The 21,170-nt window shown below is 35.6% G+C and overlaps 1 protein-coding gene across 4 annotated transcripts in view; it reads left to right on the top strand.

Annotated features, from left to right (window-relative positions):
* The window catches only part of LOC115217708 (unconventional myosin-X), a 560,656-nt gene that overhangs the window by 316,444 nt on the left and 223,042 nt on the right, over positions 1-21,170 (top strand). For all 4 annotated transcript variants that reach the window (XM_036507677.1, XM_036507678.1, XM_029787467.2 and 1 more), the window contains one exon: positions 11,246-11,459. In XM_036507677.1, the coding sequence (XP_036363570.1) occupies positions 11,246-11,459 (214 nt within the window). The remainder of the gene's footprint in view (positions 1-11,245; positions 11,460-21,170) is intronic.

Here is a 21,170-nt window from a genome sequence, read left to right on the forward strand (position 1 = left end):
ACCGCTACAGTTATGTGGCATTATTCTGAGCTCAATGGTGGAAGTCAACATAAATCATTGATTGGCCGTTGCCAGCCTCATCTGGACCCCATGCCGGTGGCACGTAAATAGCACCATCCGATCGTGGCCGTTTGCCAGCCTCGTCTGGCACCTGTGCAGGTGGCACGTAAAAAGCACCTACTACACTCACGGAGTTGTTGGCATTAGGAAGGGCATCCAGCCGTAGAAACACTGCCAGATCAGACTGGGCCTGGCACAGCCTTCTGGCTTCCCAGACCCCAGTTGAACCCTCCAACCCATGCTAGCATGGAAAACGGACGTTAAACGACAATGATGATGATGATGATGTGGCTACATGATAAGAAGTTTGTTCCCTAAGTACATGGTTTGGGGTTTAGTTCCATTGCATGGAATCTGGACAAATGTCTTCTACTATCGCTGCGGGTCAACCAAAGCCTTGAAAACTGAAAGAAACCCATTGAATATGTGTCTGTTCCCCCACAATGACTTGACAACCAGTGTTGGTTTGTTTACGTTTCGGTAACTGAGCGGTTCAGAAAAAAAAGACTGTTAAAATAAGTACCAGAGTTTTTAAAAGAAACAGGTACTGAAGTCGAGTTATTCGACTAAACTCATTCATGGAAAGCATGGAAAGATGGACGTTAAATGATGAAGATGATGACACACACTCTACATATACACATACTATATGTGTGTGTGTGTGTGTCTATAAATATAAATCTATATACATACACACACTGTCCACATGACTCCATTCTCTCAGTCACAGCCCCAGAGCCCTTCAGAGTGTATACTGGAGTTCTGTGTCTACTCTTATGAAGTACCCCAGTGTGATGGTGTTTCTGTCCCACTGTTAGGGATCAATAATTTACAGTCAAGGAATTGCAAGCCTTCATTACTTTAAGCTACTTAATGAACTTATTGCAATGAGCCACCAGTAAAATCTCATTATATCTCATTATCAGCTTAGTGAGCAGTGAATTAACCTGGGTACATTTGTTGCCATAGTCACCAATATAGAGTAACAGCACGTGTGTGTGTGTATGTATGTGTGTGTGTGAGAGAGAGAGAGAGAGGTAGTGAGTGTGGTGGGAAGTGTTTTCAGTGACAGTAATAGAAATACAGAAATTCAATTATAAATTTATAGATTTATTATTGACCAAAACAAATTGGATATTATTTTTTTTTTTTTGTTTTTGTTTGGTGGCAGTGATTGTAAATGTTGGTGGGGGTGGTCATAAAAGCCGTTAGATTTATGAATTGAGACATAGTAGCAACAGAAGCAGTAATAGCAATATTAGAAATAATATTATTAATGGCATTTTCAAACTTTCGCACAAGGCCAGCAATTTCGAGCGAAGGGGCAAGTCAGTTACATCAATCCCAGTCCTCAGTTGGTACTTATTTCACTGGCCCCGAATGGAGGAATGTCAAAGTTGACCCTGGTGGAATTTGAGCACAACACATAATGACAGATAAAATGTTGTTAAGCATTTTGCCTGACATGCTAATGACTACGCTTGCACACTACCTTGTTGTTGTTGTTGTTGATGATGATGACTGCAACAACTGCTCAATACCACAGATTTGCTTTGTTTTGTCTTGGTGTAAAAGATGGGCTACAGCAAATATTCTGCTCAATACGACAGATTTGCTTGTCAGTTGTTTGACCATTACCAGTTGAGCCTGTCGCTTGGTAGCTGACAATATGTGCATCTCTGATTATGAGCAGAAGTAGTAAGGGATTATCATAGCCGTGTGTTGAAAGGAATTCTTAGAGGCTTGGATAATTCATCGTTTGAAACATGGATAATTTGTTCAACATCCTTAAACAACCCTTATTCAGGGACCTTTTGAACGGGATGGGCTACTCAACCAGAAGAAAATTCTAACTGGGCCCCACTTGCAAGGTCATGCGCTGTTTATCTTGATATGAGATCACCATGTCGTGCACATATGGTTGTGATGCATGTGCCTGGTGTACCCATATCAGACAGGTAGTCATGATGGGTATACTGGGCTTCGTATATTTTACCCCAGTGTCACTTTGATGGCGTGCACTGCTCTCTCACTCAATAATAATAATAATAATAATAATAATAAAGGTTTCTAATTTTGGCACAAGGCCAGCAATTTTAAGGTAGCTGGTAAGTTAATGCATCAACTCTAGTGATCAGATGCTACTTATTTTATAGACCCTGAAACGATGAAAGGCAAAGTCGACCTCGGTGGCATTTGAACACAGAATGTAAAGAGTAATAATAATATTGTAGTCATGATAGAAAGATTTTCCCTGACTTAAGAAAAACATGAAGCAGTGTCTCCTCTTCTCAACAACATACATTCAAGTGCCACCAATGATTCTTGTGTGAAACCACTTTTAAAATTTCAGTAATGACAGAAACTATTATTGACAACTCCCTCCTCTTTGCAGTGTCACTAAGTACCAGAATAGTTCGTATAGAACCAAGTCTAACAGGCATTTAGATTTTCTACATTGCTGGTGGCACATAAACTGCACCATCCGAATGTGGTTGATGCCAGCGCCGCCTTGACTGGCTTCCGTGCTGGTGGCATGTAAAAAGCACCCACTATACTCACAGTGTGGTTGGCGTTATGAAGGGCATCCAGCTGTAGAAACACTGCCCAATCAGACTGGAGGCTGGTGCAGCCTCCTCGCTTCCCAGACCCCAGTCGAACCGTCCAACCCATGCTAGCATGGAAAACGGACGTTAAACGATGATGATGATGATGAATGGTGATCTTTCATCCCAGTGAATTTCGGAAAAATAAAAGTTGTTATCATTAATGATGTTACTGTGTTACTTGCCTATTGGCTGCACATGGCCAAGTTGCCTGCCTATTGGCTGCACTTGGCTGAGTTGTCTAACCATTGACTCCATCAGGCTATCATCTATTCAATAAGAATTTATCTGTCAAATTATTTTATCCCAACATGTACAGCAATGGCCCACTCTCCCCAATCCTTATTCTGTTACCAACATGACTGAGCGGAAGGAATGTCTTCCATGCCAGTCACAAATATCACCTATATAATATAATGAGATGTGAAATGTCAAACTTTGATCAACTGAAATTATTCAAACAATTAGTAAACAAAACTCCCTTTCGAGACGTTTACAAACATTCAAGGGAGATAACTCTATAACATCATTTGATCAAAGATTTTTGGACAAAGCCTAGGAGTGGCTGTCTGGTAAGTAGCTTGCTTACGAACCATATGGTTCCGGGTTCAGTCCCACTGTGTGGCACCTTGGGCAAGTGTCTTCTACTATAGCCTTGGCTGACCAAAGCCTTGTGAGTAGATTTGGTAGACGGAAAGTGAAAGAAGCCTGCCATATATATGTATATATATATATGTATGTGTGTGTGTGTGTGTGTGTGTGTGTGTGTGTGTGTGTGTGGTGTGTGTGTGTGTATACGTTTGTGTGTCTGTGTTTGTCCCCCTAACATTGCTTGACAACCGATGCTGGTGTGTTTACGTCCCTGTAACCTAGTGGTTCAGCAAAAGAGACCAATAGAATAAGTACTAGGCTTACAAAGAATAAGTCCTAGGGTCGATTTGCTCGATTAAAGGCGGTGCCCCAGCATGGCCACAGTCAAATGACTGAAACAAGTAAAAGAGTAATGTTGATAGTGGAGGTTAGAGAAGATCTGGTTTTTAAAACTAACGTGACCACCACACCAGATATGTTTCGGCCTTATTAGATCTCAGTGAAACATATTTTACTTAATTGGCAAAGTTAGGAGCGATCAATATTATTAGCTTCAAATTTTGACATAAAGGCCATTAAGTTTCAGGATAGAGAATAAGTTGATTACATGAACCCCAGTGTTCAACTGGTACCTATTTCATAAACTCTGAAAGGATGAAAGGCAAAGTCAACCTTGGCGGAATTTAAACTCTGAATGTAAAGATGGACGAAATGGCACTAAGCATTTTACCTGGTGTGCTAATAATTCTGCCAGATTGCCACCCTAAGTGTGATCAATATATTAATTGATTGTGAGCTGGCAGAAACGTTCGCATGCTGAGTGAAATGCTTAGTGGTAGCGGTAGTAGTAGTGGTAGTAAGGCGGCGAGCTGGCAGAAACGTTAGCAGGCCAGGCGAAATGCGTAGCCGTATTTCGTCTGAGTTCAAATTTCGTCAAGGTCGACTTTGCCTTTCATCCTTTCGGGGTCGATTAAATAAGTACCAGTTACGCACTGGGGTCGATATAATCGACTTAATCCGTTTGTCTGTCCTTGTTTGTCCTCTCTGTGTTTAACCCCTTGTGGGTAGTAAAGAAATAGGTATTTCGTCTGTCTTTATGTTCTGACTTCAAATTCCAATGAGGTTGACTTTGCCTTTCATCCTTTCGGGGTCGATAAATTAAGTACCACTTACACACTGGGGTCGATGTAATTGACTTAATCCCTTTGTCTGTTCTTGTTTGTCCCCTCTATGTTTAGCCCCTTGTGGGCAATAAAGAAATAAGTATTTCATCTGTCTATGTTCTAAGTTCAAATTCCACCGAGGTTGACTTTGCCTTTCATCATTTAAGGGTTGATAAATTAAGTACCAGTTGCATACTGGAGTCGATCTAATCAACTGACCCTCCCTCCCCCCAAATTCCAGGCCTTTTGCTTTGAGTAGAAAAGGATATATTAATTTAAAATTTTAGCACAAGACCAGCAAGTTTTCTGGGAGGGAATAAGTTGATTACATTGATTCCCAGTGCTGAACTGGTATTCATTTTATCGACCATGAAAGGATGAAAGCCAAAGTCGACCTCAGCAGAAGTCAGAATGTAAAGGTGGATGAAATGCTGTGAACCATTTTGTCCAGTGTGCTAATATTTCTGCCTACTTGCCGCCTTTCGAGTGACCAATATATCTTATTGAAGAAATAGAAGGAATGTATTGAGATGGATTACGAATATCAATAATGTGGCTTAGGGGAAATACATCAGAGGAGCTTCCTGTTTGTGTAAATACCCAAATGGCAGCGTAGCACACTATCAAGCACTACTTAGCAATTTGTACCGTGTGGGTTGCACTTGTAGAGTACTTTTACCATAACCTAATCATATCTCACACCACAAGTGAATGGGGTTACTTAATGGCTGTAACAGTGGTGGTGGTGGTGGTGGTGGTGGCGGTGGTAGTGTCAGTGGTCATGATTGTGATGGCATTGATGGAGATGATGGTGGTGATGGTGGTGGTGGTGGTAGTAGTAGTGGTAGTAGTAGTAGTAGTAGTAGTATTAGCAGTAGCAGCAGCAGCAGCAGTAGCAGCAGCAGCTGTAGTTGTAGTAGTAGTAGTAGTAGTTGTATTAGTAGTAGTAGTAGTAGTAGTAGTAGTAGTAGTAGTAGTAACAGCAGTAATGGTGGGGCGGAATTGGGGAGGTAGTTAGCGATTTATTGAATTAAGGAAATTCACTTTTCGCCAACCACTGTTTTATTTCTGTTTCAATGCCTGACCCCTACAGTTCCAGCTATCTTAGAGTTCTTGATATTTTTAGCTAGTGTCTTAGAGGACACATTCCTGCCGTCAATAATCTCCATGCCATTCTATAAGAAAAACCATTTCTTTCCCTTTCAATTTTTATTTGTTTTTCAGTTTTTGTTTTGATAATTGAGTTTGGGATTTGTATTCGGATAAACATGTTTGTACTTAGTTCTTCCTCTTTTGAAGCCAACATAAAAATAATTCCAAATTAGATGGCGTTTCTTTTTTCTACTTCTTCAACAAATCCACAACTAAAAATTGTCTTTAAAAATATTCCAGCATTATTGGTTTAAAAGGAAAATAAAAAGCAGTTTTTTTTTGTATACAAATATATTTCTAGAAGTTGAATTATAAAAAATAAGAGATAAAAACTAAATACCTCTGTGTTATTTGTTGATGATTGTAGGTTAGTTTTGGTTTTAAAGTTGGAATAGTTTCTTAAAAGAATTCGTGGCAATGTTTCTTGTAATAGGGAGAGATAGTCATGAGTTCTTAGTAAAAGTTTATTGAAGAAGAACTATGATACTCTTACTGTCAGACCATATGCAGGCTAAATCTTATGGCAAGGCTAGTCAAAGAAAATTGTAGACACTATTTAAGGAGTAAAACTGACCCTCTCTATCTTTCAGAGGACTAAGTATTTTATTCATTGATTCCTTACATAACTGGTCACAAGTAAGACTTATGAAGATGTTTCATAGCAAAGACTTATTTGGTCAATATGCTAAAGAAGACACATTTATGTCTTTAGGACCTCAATATAGTATCATCTGTGATCTGTAAAATTTAAATTGAACCCTTTAGCATTTAATCTGGCCATATCCAGCCTAAATATTCTACCTGTTTTAATTAAAACTGTCCAGATCCAACATCTCATATCTATCCGACGATGTCATTGTAAAAATATACAAACACACCATTGAAATCTCAAAGCTATGAGATAATGCATAATTAATTCAAAACAATATGAATAAATAAGCAATTCATTTGATAAAGAAATCTTAATCCCCAAGGCTTACACCTGTCATCCAAAGCATTCAAATTTGGTAATGTCTGTTGATTCTAGATTAAATGTTTTTCATTGGTTCATTCTAAAGGAAGGAAAGAGTTGTTTTTATGGCCTTTGCAGCTCTTGCACACTATTAGGTTAATGCAGTTGATGCTCTTCTTGAACAAATTGAGAGCTACATTAAAGACAGAGTGAGAGGAACTTTCAAAGGGCTGAGGTTTGAGTGAAAAGCAGTGGTCATAGGGGTTGGGATGTGGTTGGAGTGGTGGTGATGGTGGTAGACACAATATAGGGGATAAGAATTAATAAAGATTCTTGTGTTTTTCATAGCCTCATCCCTTTTCCTTCAGCTGTTGACAATTGATGGAAAACCTCATCATCATCATCATCATCATCCTCATCATATGTTTGTTGTCCATGCTGGCATGGATTGGATGGTTTGATCAGGGCTGGCAAGCTGAGGCATGCATCATACTCCAGTCTGATCTCGCATGGCTTCTATGGACGGATGCCCTTCCTAATGCCAACCACTCTGAGAGTGTAACAGGTACTTTTATGTGCCACTGGCATGAATGCCATTTGAATGGCTCCAGTATCTGTCATCAGTATGATTTCATGTAACTTGATGGGTCTTCGTCTCAAGCATGGCATATTGCTGAAGGTTCCAGTTATTTGTCATTGCCTCCTTGAGGCCCAGTGCTTGAAAAGTGCTTTTTACATGTCACTGGCACAGGTGCTAGTTATGTAACACCAGCATCAGCCAAACCTCTACAAATATATTCATATGTTTATCCCTCTCTCACAGAGTGAAGTTAAGATGTCCATAAACTTAAAATTTATGATTTTCTAGTTCGTAACTGGAAACTAAGCAATATTGATTACCTCAATTTTTTAAAGGCCTCATAATTATAGATAAGGAAAGTGAGATTATGTGACAAGCATGCTTTTTACAAATCCATTAGTGACGCAAGTTAAGTGAAATAACTGCAATCAGGTCAAGGATGCAGTATATCGGTAGCTTACTCTTACTGTAGAACGACCGTTATTTGAAGGAACCATTTCCAAAGTCATTCTTATTTTACTTACTTTCTGCGTGCAAGTGCATGGCTGAAGATAACAAAAACCTTGCTTCAACAAAATAATCAAACATTGATTTCTCTCAGACTCTTGTCTTGAGTATTGTCTATTTTTAAATTTCTTGTATTTTATTAACTAAATCTTTATAGCATCATAGTTTTCCTACAACTAAAAAAAAAACAAAAACACATGCATTTTTATATTAACTTAACCAAAAAATTAAATCTTTGAGACTTAATAAAGAAAACAGTATTTTATATGGATCTTAAGAGAAACTAGTACTACCAAATGAGTAGACATATTAATAAAGGGATTAAACATGTTGATTAGTGATTAGTGAGTAATAATTTATGATTAAACATAACTTGTGATTAGTGATTGACCATGTTGATTAATGTGTGATACCACTGTAATTCTGGTCAAGACTGAGAATATCAAACATGTTATTTTTATTTTACATTTTCTCAGGAATCGATATATGATATGATTGTAGTCTTTGAGATCAATTATGAGGAATCTATAATTTTCTATTCTTTTCTTGTATGGCTGCTGTCCTCATAAGCAACAACAGTCTGCTTATCACATTAATCTCTGACTGGAATATACAACTGAATATATGAATGAGAGAGAGAGAGAGTGTTTGTGTGTGTGTGTGTGAAGGCATGTGGCTTAGTGGCTAGGGTATTCTGGCTCATGATTGTAATCTTGTGAGTAAGACAGTTTAGTTCTCATTGCTCCAGTCCACTCATCTGGCAATTATGAGATGCATCCATAATTCAAAGGGCCAGCCTTGTAATACTCTGTGTCATACTGAATCTCCCTGTGCGCTAAGTTAACAGTACTGATATATGTGAAGTGCTCAGCCATTTGCATGTTAATTTCACAAGCAGACTGCTCAGTTGGAACACTCATCATTGTAAATGACAGAGAGCCTGGCCAGTTGATATATATATATAATTAAAAAATAAGGGTGTTGAATGATTACAACACTATTCTGCTAGAAATAGACCCTAAATGGTCTATGAACCACTTTTATTATCCCACTATTATATATATATATATATATTATATATATATATTATATATATATATATACATATATATATAGATAGATAGTTAATCCAAACATGAACAAAGAGAAAACACAACAACGTGAGGACATGGAACAAGTATAGTGTTATTGAACGCTCAGGAAAGGACAGAAAGAAGGAAGATCTAATGTTTCGAGCAGAGCTCTTCGTCAGAAACATAGAAAAAGGAAAGGCCCAAAGAAGGGAAAATGGAGAAAAAAAATCACCAATGATACACATGCGGTTACATTATATATGTATATATACACACATACATTAAGACAACTGAAGTTTTGGGCTTTAGTAACTATCAATAAATTTGATGAGATTATACATCACTATAAAAGCTTAGTGTGTCTTCTTTTTGTTCCAGATTAAATAAATTCAGATTTATAAATTAGATAATGGCTAAAGGCCAAAATATAACCATAACCCTCCATAAAAGAGACAAAAGTAATATAGAAAGAACAAAAAAGTTTAAAATTAACCAACAGCAATCTGAAAAATTGTCAAGAAATTTCAAGAGACTGGTTCCACTGCTGATCGACCTGGTCATGGCTGAAAGAGGTGTGTGTGGACCTCTCAGCTTATCAAAAGTATCAGGGAAAAGATATGGTAAAATCCTCACTGTTTCATCAGAAGACTGGCTGCCACAGTGAAAATAAGCCAAACATTGATGTATCAAGTGCTGAAGGAGGATCTCAGGACCCACTCCTACAAGATGATCTGCTGTTATGAGCTAGTGCAAGTTTAGAAGGCCATGAGACTGGAGAGAAGTCATCTTATCCTGTGTCAAATTGCTGAAGGCACGCTGCCCAACCTGACGTTCACTGGTGAAAAGAAATTTGACATGGAGCAGACAGTAAATCACCAGAATGACCAATTTTGGTATGTATCTGGCTCGTCAAGAGTAGACTTATAAATTAGCATCAGAATCCACAATCAGTTATGGTCTGGAGCTGTGAGAGCCACTAGAAGGTCTCCCCTTGTTTTTGTGCCTGTGAGTGCTAAAATTAAAACCCATCGATACATTAGCAATATTCTGGAAGCTGAACTGCTTCCATGGGTGAACGAACTCTTTCAAGGCCCACCTTGGAGCCTCCAACAGGAATCAACACCATCCCATAGCTCCAAACAGACTCAACATTGGATTCAGAAAAGCATGCCATCATTCATAGGCAAGAGTGTATGACCCTCAAGAAGCCCTGCTCTCAACCCATGGAATTTTTCAGTTTGGCCCATTTTGGAGATGAGAGTATCAAGAACAGCTTGAGTCCAACCATTTCTAAGGAGCAGAGATCAATATAATAGCAATAGAAAAAACAGGATAATATTTCAGACTTCTTGTTAAACAGGAAATTCAAGGCTCAGGTCATGCAGGCCAATTTTGAATAAGTTTAGGGTCACTAGCATTTTTTTGAAGATTGACTGTGAAGTAGGTAGGGACATCTAGGGATACCTACTGTTTAAAGAACTTATAGTTAAATATGGCCTTATATAATTAATGTGAAGGAAAATGCTTAATTCATTAGAAAATAATCATTAGCATTAATGATTATTTTTAGTTTAGAAAAGTAAGGGAGACAACTAATAAATCAAAATTAAAACTAGAATGAAATCATAGTGTGTGAGTTTGATTTGTGGTAATTATGATGACAACTCCAGATATGTTTTGGCCTTATTGCACCTCAACAGTTCATAGTATTACAGTATTGACTAGATCTTATCTAATTACATCACTGGTACTGTCAGGATAATTATTTTACAAATCTTGGTTTGTAAAATTGCTGTGTGATTAGGTTTGGGGTTTGATTCCACTGCACAACACTTTAGTAAGATGTCTTTTACTGACATTTTTAGTTGACTAATAGTCTGTGAAGGAAATTTGAAAGATAGAAATTGTGCCTGTTGTTTGTGTGTGTATATGCACGTCTGTGTGTGTGTACTCAAGTAAAATGGTATGTTGGTATCATAGCTGTCTGGTAAATAGGTATGGATAAAGTCTTGGTGTCAGTTGGTAAAGGAATATGAATCATTAGTCCTATAATTCATGGTGGTAGTGATGGCATCATCGATAATGATCTTTTGGTCTCAACAATGTGTATTCCATTGTTCCATCAACTGAACTCCCAAATTGTTAAATTAATGTCTATGTGGCTACAACTGTAGCCCTAATTTAACCCCAGACAGATGCAACATGAAACTTGCAATTACTCATACAATCCATCTGATAGGCTTCCCTACAGTTTCCATACATCCGATGTTAGTCAAAGGGTTGGGTAGAGCCAAGGCTTGGCCCCACATACCATGTAGAGGAATTGAACCTGGGACCTCATAGTGGTGAAGAATACTGCTTCTAGCAGTTTGAGAGACCCAATACAGGTCCCCCTACTGCCTTAAGAAATTATGTAGAATATTTAGTATTTTAGTAATTGTTGTGGATGTTGTGATATGCTTTTTTTTTATCATGCAATATAATATTATATTCTTTGTAATGTTTATTTTATTTTTTATTATTTTTGATTGGTAATTTCTATGTGTTTTTCTTACATTTAGGCAATCTCGAGCCGAATTGCAATCCCTGGCTCATCTTATTGAGTCTATGTGGACTCAGCACAATCCACCGGTGTCACCAAACAGCCTGGATTTAGATCAGATGTTCAGCTTCTTGCAAGAAGAAAAGGCTAACGACCAATTAGAGACTAATGATAAAGAAGAAGCCGTCAACCAAATAAATGAAGCCTTTGAAGTGTTGAATGATCTTTGGGAGGTAAATAGCAATATGTTTCTTTCGCTTACCATTACAACTAGCTTCTCCTGTTGAGTATAAAACGACTGATGGATTTTATGTTATCATTTATACCTATTTTATCTCTGTGAATTTTTGCCAATAAAACACATGTATACAATAAAACACACACAGGCACACACATGTAAGTGTGTAAGTGTGTATGTTACTGTGTTTATATATATAAGCATGTATATGTATGGTGCATGTGTATATATATATATATATATATATATATATATATATATATACACACACATACATATATGTATATATATACATTTATATATATACATATATATATATATATATATGTATGTATGTATATATATCATCATCGTTTAGAGGATGATATACATACATATATATATATATACATGTGTTTATATATATATATATAATATATATATATATACATATATATATATATATACATGTATATATATATATATATATACACACACACACACATGCATGCATACATACATACATGCATATGTATACACACACACATATACATATATGCATACATTTATTCACACACACACATGTATATGTATATATCAATAACTGATTTATTAACATTTAAAAGAAGATACCTCACCTTGATTCACCACTGATAGATGTAGCTTTGATCAACAGGTATTTCAATCCTAGACTATAACACCTTCTCATTGATGGGTCAGCAGAAGTGGCTGAATTACTGCACATCATCTCCTAACTGTAGCATCCCTGACAAGGCATCTGCCTTGTGACCAGGGGCACAGGGTGAGGCCATCAGGTCTCTTCCCATCACATCTGAACAATCGAGATGGTTCCAAGATAGAGGGGATGTTTGCCCAGGCTGTGTACCAGATTTCAAAGATTATCGTATTTCCATGTGCCACAGTTCTTTTAATTATCGTTGGAAAACCTCAATTAATTGGTGTTTTCTTTTTTTTTTTGTTATCTCTGTCTCATGATAAAACCTTTATTAATTGTGTCCACCCTGATTATATGCAATTATTTGTTTCTTAGCAAACGTTTATGAATTACATTTTGCAATCCATCCTATATTCAATATATGAAATCAGGAATGGGACAATATTGCTATGCAAATGCTTATTCACTGAATGTCAGTATCATTCAGAATTCTGTTAATGGTATGTAAATATCTTCTTAGAAGTGCTCCGGTTATATTTCTAACCTCCTTTATAATAAGAATTTTTTGTTGCACAATATAAAATTAAAACATCAAATATAGTGAAAGAACTTTTACTGGAATACCTTTTAAGCTGATTTCTGTTTTTCAAGCTCAGTATTAATATTAAAAGACCCCATCAAGTTCCTATTCTTCATCTCTTTTGTGTGTAAAATCAATCCTATTAGTCATCATCCTTTGATACATATTGTCCTCTAACCTGTTGTCTGCATGTCAGAGTTGTAACAGTCTACAATTATTCTTTAATTATTTAATGTTTCCACTATGTTATTATAACTTTGCAATATTATCTCTAGAATATAACAGACATAACTAATTCTTATGAGTAAAGCTGTGAGGACCAGCTAGATATGCTAATTTCAGTTTACATGTTGTGTGTTCAAATCCGTTGCAGGTAAAGACAAAAAAATATTTCTGAACACAGCATGTTTTAATTCACCAAATTATTGGGAATTAATACCAAATCTGGAAACATTTGTTGGTTCCATGGCTGCTAGCAATAGAAAGCTACCCACCCCCACTTCCTAGTATAGACTTTACTTAAAAATTCTGTAACTTCTCCAGATACAACATCACATGATGTGATAACTTCATAAAATTTTATGGAACAAACCCCTATGTTCATTGCATTAATTAACATATGAAAGTATAATTACTCTAATCAAGTAAAAATATCTTTCACTTACACATGACTGAAGAAACATTGCTTTAGTTTTGATTAAATGAATTTTAATTCATTCCTCAATTGAAAAAAGTTTCTAGGTAAAACCTTCTAGGTAAGGATTTAAAATACCACAATAGTTGCTGATTTGGCTGTGCAGTAAGAAGTTTACTTCCCAGCCACATGGTTCCAGGATCAGTCCAACTGTGTGGAATTTTGGCCAATGTCTTTTACTATAGCCTTGGGTGGGCCGAAGCCTGTCATATATATGTATATATATATGAATGAGAGATATTGGTATCTAGAAGACCCATCCATAATATCCCTGAAACAGCTGTAAGACTATTTCATTATAAATGTCCTGAAAACTCCTCATAGCCTTGGCTTTTTTATCCCATTCTGTCTAATATACATGTGTGTGTGTGTCTTTGTGTCTGTGTTTGTCCCCCATCACTGCTTGACAACTAGTGTTGATGTGTTTATGCCTCAGTAACATGGCAAAAGAGACTAATAGAATAAGTAGCAGGAGGAATTACAACCGTGTTTCGTGGTCTGCTACCACAACAGCTCCTTTATAGGATCCAGTTAGCTCAAGACATCATCAGGAGGAACCATGTCCGGTTTCGGCCCCTACTCCTCTACTGTTGCACTGGAGGTCAATTCATTTGACTAAAATTCCTCAAAGTGGTGCTCCAGCTTAGCTGAAATTTATAATTATTGAAACAAGCAAAAGGTAACAACAATTATCACACATAGAGTAGTATCAAAAGTATTATTGGGTTGCCCGGAAAGTTCATGCCGATTTATAGTAGCTTACCTTTCGACTTATTTTAGAACATGGTTGAGTCCATAAAATAGGATTTAACTACACCTCCATTTAGAGCACAGTTTAAGCTATCTTTTTGCTGAAGAAGGTTTATGTTCCTATAACCTGTGTTAATTCTGTAACCCTTTAAAATGGAAGGTAAGAAAGTTCATTTTTGGCACTTGATGCTTTGGAAACCAGACAAAAATTGCTGCAGCTCGGCTGGGATGTGTTACCCCACCCTCCATATTCACCAGATATTGCTCCTTCGGATTTCCACTTATTCAGGTCTCTGCAGAATAGTCTTAATGGTAAAAATTTCAATTCCTTGGATGACGTAAAAAGATACCTTGATGAATTCTTTGTCATGAAGCCACCTCAATTCTGGGTAGAGGGTATTTTCAAGTTAAAGGAAAGCTGGAGACACATCGTGCAACAAAATGGTTCATTATTTGGTTGATTAAAATATAATGGCAAGTATTTATTGACCTTTTTCTTTCCTTCAAAAATCGGCACAAACTTTCCGGACAACCCAATATTTCTCTAGTTACTATATTTTGCAAATGTTTCAATCTTTAAAATTGTGAAGATGATAGGGGATACATTTAGTGAGGCATCTTTTGTAGTGTTGTATTCAAAATCTTAGTTGATCCTTTTTAAATATAATTTTCATCTAACTAGGGGTAAATGAAGTAGCGTGTCTATCTAAGGATATAATACAGTACTAAGGATACAGCATATATGCCATATTATGAGATACTAGCCCAACTTGTGCACTTAACAATGATGGACTCAGTTTGTTTTGAGTCTGTATTAACAAACTTATTGAGAAAGAGAAAAAGATTTGCTTAAAAGATCTATAAAGAACTAAATTAATATAATTTACAAAAAACGCATTTAGCCAAGGAGAAATTGAACTTATAACTTAACATCCCATTTTATATTGGTTTCAAATTTTGGCACAAAACCAGCAATTTTGGTGGAAGTGGCATGTCAATTAGATCAACCCCCGTGTCCAATTGGTACTTATTTTATTGACCCAAAAGGACGAAAGGCTAAGTTGACCTTAGTTGAATTTGAACTCAGAATGTAAAGACATGAAATGCCATTAAGCATTTTGCCTGACATGCTGATGATTCTACTACCTTGCTACCTTAATTCCAACCCTCTTCATGTTAATGTCAGCCACATGTTGATTAATTCTTTAGCATTTAAACAGGCTATATCCAGCCAAAAATCACTACTTGATTTATGTTCAAACTGGCCAGATCCTGCCTCTCATACTTACCCTGCATTGTTAGTCTAAAATATATACAGCCACATAATTGTAATCTCATATGAGATAATAAAGGCGAAATGGCCCAGTGGTTGGGTCAGTGGACTCATGGTCATAGGATTGCGGTTTTGGTTCCCAGACCGGGCATTTTGACTGTTTATTGAGCGAAAACACCTAAAACTCCACGATGCTCCAGCAGAGGGTGGTGGCGACCCCTGCTGTACTCTTTCACCAGAACTTTCTCTCACTCTTTCTTCCTGTTTCTGATGTACCTGTATTTCAAATGGCCAGCCTTGTCACACTCTGTTTCACGCTGAATCTCCCCGAGAACTACGTTAAGGGTACACGTGTCTGTGGAGTGCTCAGCCACTTGCACATTAATAAATGAGCTGCGACGTCACTAGTGCCAAGTTGTATCAGCCTTTGCCTTTCCCTTGGATAACATCAGTGGCATGGAGAGGGGAGGCCAGTATGCATGGGCAACTACTGGCCTTCCATAAACAACCTTGCCCAGACTTGTGCCTCAGAGGGTAACTTTCTAGGTGCAATCTCATGGTCATTCATGACTGAAGGGGGGTCACAACAATGAGATAGTGCAAGATAAATTCAAAACTAGGTAAATAAATAAGCATTATATCTGACAGAATAATCTGAATACTAAAGGGTTAATATCAGATGTGACAATTATAAGTCTTTAACTAATTATAAATTAGTTCTAGTAAATCATAGATTGAGTTTGTTACTAGAGTTGAAGTGTTCACTGGTATTAAAGTTTACTTATGTTGAGTGAAGCAGATAGAATAATATGCTTCTAGTTAGCATTTGAAATTACTGAGTTTGTGGTTTGCTGTGTGTGTGTGTATAGTCTACACTATATGATTGTTATGGTTGAGAAACAATAAAGAGAAAGAAATCTGTCCCTTGCTGTGGTTGTTGGCTATTTTACTAAAATAGTTGGCAAATAATAAATTCAATTATTCAAGCCCTAAACTATTGGCATTCCTCGTAATGAACAACAATATAGAGTGAAAAATAGAGGATGAATCGATGAATAGAGATATGTCTAAACAGAGAAAGTGAGAGAGGATGAGGGAACTATATGGGAAGGAAAGGGGCAGAATAGTTACACGGAGTGAGCAAATGAATAAGAGAGAGAAGTGGGGAGGTTAGCAAGGAGAGAGAGAGAGAGAGAGAGAGAGAAGAGAGAGAGATAGAAAAGGGGAAATGGAAGGAGGAGGAGTAGCAGGTTGTGTGCATGTGTGTGCTCATGTAAAAGTTATATCTAAGACACTATGAAACACTTCTCCTAAGCTGCCAATTCTGATAAAAGTTTTGTCTTAAGTTGCATTGTTACCTTTGAAGATAAAACCCATGTGCCAAAAGTAGACGATAGATTTATTTGAAATCTCAGTGTAGCTTGCAGCAAAGATCAATGTTTGTGAAGTCTTCTGAGACACTTTGCTCTGACTCTAACTTTAGCCTACTTCCACTGTTTCTCCAGGAATAATGCCAATAAGTTTGTTTATGGCCAGGCAGGCAGGCAGGCAGACAGGTTGGTATGTTGGCAGATGAGGGTGGGGGTCAGGGTAAGACAACAGTACTGAAACTGTTGTTTAATCAATGTTTGTAATTGAGGGAAGCAGCATCTCTTCCACTCAATCAGGAGAATGATTGCTCTGAATTTTACCACTCTCTCTGGCACTTTTTAATTACTCTACAAGCATCAAGGCTTATTTCAACAATGGTTTTTGCCTTTATTTTTATTGACTTTAATTAACTTAACAATTAGAGGATCTCTTTATTAACTTTTTTTGTTTATTAATCCACTGTTATTTATTTCATTACATTTTCTGCTTAGTTGTAGCCAACATAGCCTCCACACCGCACATTGGGTTTGTTTGGGTTGGAATGGCTACTACTTTAGAAAACAATGTTTCCTAAGCAGTGCAGGCAAAATGTGTGAATTATTTGGTCCATTCCACATGTTAACTTTGATAACTTAGATATATTTCAACCAAAGATTGGCCAAGGCCATGTTTAAGTTAGTAGCACTGTCTCATAAACAGACAAACACACAGACACTAATTTTTTAAAGTCAAGTTCTGTGGCCCATTTAAGCAGGGAGTTTTTGTTTACTGAGCTGCATCCAGGTATAGGGGGCTTATTTGGTATCCCTTGAAGAAATTTGTCCAAGTCTCATTTGAAGGTGATTTAATCTTTTTTTTTATTTGTTTTGGGATAATGTTAAATAGAGCAGGGCTTGTTGAGGAAAAGAAATTGAGATGCTGTGAATTTATGTGTTGTGAGCCTGAATTGTGTAGGGAGCATACAGTATGTGGTCCCAGCCTTGGATGATTCTAGCTGAGTTCCTCAGCATTAAGAGAGTGAAGTTTCTTCCCTGAACACTTATTTATTGTCACAGAAAGATGATGCTTATGGTGATGCATTCAAATTCTATTAAAGGCATGTTATTCAGTTTATCCTTTATCTTTTACTTGTTTCAGTCATTGAACTACAGCCATGCTTGGGCACCACCTTAAAAGGGTTTTTTTGTCAAATGAATTGACCTCAGTACTTTTTAAATACTGGTGCTTATTCTACAAATCTTACTTGCTGAACTGCTAAAATACATAGACATACACAAACCAAGATCAGATATCAAGCAAGGGGTTGGGGTACAAACACAGTTTACTTCAGATAACCAAAATCGAAAGAGGTAATAGCACTCATTTCTTGAGCAAGTGGTTATTATATTCAACAATGATGCTGCCTTAAAAATCTGTTAACTGATGCAAATGTGTACAGTGTGACCCATACTACGACATAGAAATATATTTTAAAATATTTCAAAAAATTTTTTGGAATTAAAAAATATTAAATTTCAATATTCATTATTGGCAAAAAAGTATTTTGAAAGAAAAGATAAAGGATTGTTATGGATGGTTATTATCTCGAGTCGTCAGACCATGAATCGTATTAATGATGGAAATATGAGGGGTAATTATGTTAATTGTATGTGTGTGTGTGTGTTTGTGTGTGAGTAGGGAGTGCATTAATAAAGATCATATTAATAGTTTTATTGGTGGCAGTTGGGGTTGTGTTAATGATGGATGGACGATTGCCTTGATGAGGGTGAGAGAGTTCAAGTGGGGTGGGTGAGGAGTGGTGGCAGTAACAGTCCTTATGGTGGTCGTGGGGAAGTATGCTTCGGATGAGAATGACAGTCATCATATCACTATTACGACAATCATCATTATGACCACCTTTGTTACAATAATGGTAGTGGTGGCCATGGTGCCAGCAGTGACAAAACTGATAATGATTAATGTATGTTGAGATTATATTAAACACTGATCTTCCCACCCGTACCCCTTTCTGATCCCCTTACTCTCCATATTTATTGATTTTCAAAGAGCAACACCATGTCTGATTATTATGTTTTTAATGTACTTTTATACAGAATTTTCATGAAATTAGTCATTGATCTTATATCGAAATTTTAATATGATTTAGTCATTACAGAGTTGTAGTTATGTTGATAGTTCTGATATTGTTGTAATATTCCCATATATTTAATATAGATATTATATGTTGAACATTGCTGCAGTTTTATTGTTGATTGTGTTATTGTTATTACACTGTAATAATTTTAAAGTAATGTCCCTTACATTATTAATGTTTTATTGATTATTGTAGTTGGTATGTAGAGTTTATATAGTTTGGTAAAGGTATTTTATTATTGAAAAATTTTTTGTATCTAGTTTTTTCTTTTATATATTATTGTACTTTGCTATGTTTGTTACACAATTGTTTTAATGTAAGTTTTTGATTGCTATATTCTTATAATTTTAATATAGTTTGCTGCTAAACTGTTATACTTTAATATATTTTCATTTTCGATTATATATTAACACCTTTAATTAATTAAAAATTTTGAAAAAAATCTGTATTTGAAAAGCTTTCAGCTTTCTGCTGAATAAAAGCTTTTAACAACAACAACAACAAATATTACAAAAGCCTGTGTCCATACATTAGGCATGCAGTTTACATAATTATAATAATTACATATTCATGTATATTGTATGTATATTGCAAGTGGGTGTATGTGTGTCTATGTGTGTGTGCATGTATTTGTGCTTGTATGTATTCAGTTGTGTGCATATGTGTGTATATATATTATTATATATATATATATATATATTATATATATTATATATATATATATATATAGATATATATATATATAATATATATATATATATATATTATATATATATATATATATGTATGTATATGCATACATATCTCGTTTACACACAAATGCATTTTGCTATGAACATTGATTTTCCATATTTATGTGTACAAATATACCTGTGTGGGTATATTTCTGTGTGCATCTGTGTGAGTGCATGTTTGTGTGTGTAGACATAAATAGACAGATAGATATATAGATACACACACACACATATAGTTTTGCACTTCTGTGTTTTCATCCATAAACCTATGTATGTACACAGAAATCCATATATATGCATTCATGTGAATATAACAGATTTTCTATGGCTCACATTTTTTCCCATTGATATAACCATATTTTTTTAAAAATAGTATTTCGTGCACAGGGACATATGTATTATATATATATATATATATATATATATATATATATCGTAATGTTTGTTTTCACGTTATGATAAAAACAGCTTTACATTAAACTGAAGGACTTCTCAATACATTTGGTCCAATTTAAATTTGTTATTCTTTAACAAGAATAGTATTGACAGTAACTTTGAAGTTTTCAACCAGCTAAGCCATCTTCAGACAGTTTGATGATGGTTTAACCAGCCAAAGCTTCGAAGTCACTGGTAGTATTATTCTCATTGATATATATATATATATATATATATATATATAATATATATATATATATATGTGTGTAATAATAATAATTTGAGGGAATATTATTCCTAACTTACAGGGAAAAATTCAATTTAGAAATACTAAATCAAATTTCACAAAATATAATATATATATATATAATATATATATATATAATATATATATATATATTATATATATATATATATATATATATAAATTAGAAAAAATATTTAATATTTAATATTTCTATTATATGTAATTTTCTTGATAGTGTAATTTAATTGTTCATTTTGAATTGATTAAAGGTGTTTTTTTTCCTAATTTACATATATATATATATCTTTTAAATTTGTTTGTGGGAAACATTCCGAATATGCAAATAGAACTTGCTTGGCCTTCATACAGGTAAAAAGGGATAAACATCCCTCTGTTGTACATCAGCTAATGTTATATCACCTGAAAAAATAAATCCATGAAGATGATCTACCCAATGCCCACGGATACTACAGACTACACTGTAACCATTTCAAGAATATGGATTGTGACTTTTAGGAGTCATGTGATTTGTGGAAATGCGCATAGCAATGCATTAAATGTTTATAAATTCCATCCAAGGATTATTATTATTATTATTATTATTATTATTATTATTATTATGTTATATATATATATAATGTGTTGGTTCATGGTATAATTCAACAAAGGAGCACTCCATTCAGTGCGAGTCAAATATTTCTGTTTAAAGATTACAATACATATCTTTGGGCGCCACTAACAATTTCATCTGTCTGGAAATTCAAACATGTTCTTCAGGCATATATCACTCTTTCTAATGAACTAAGAACTTTAAATCTGGTGTGGGACATGAG

Source organism: Octopus sinensis, linkage group LG11 (assembly GCF_006345805.1).
Source record: "Octopus sinensis linkage group LG11, ASM634580v1, whole genome shotgun sequence".
NCBI lineage: Eukaryota > Metazoa > Mollusca > Cephalopoda > Octopoda > Octopodidae > Octopus > Octopus sinensis.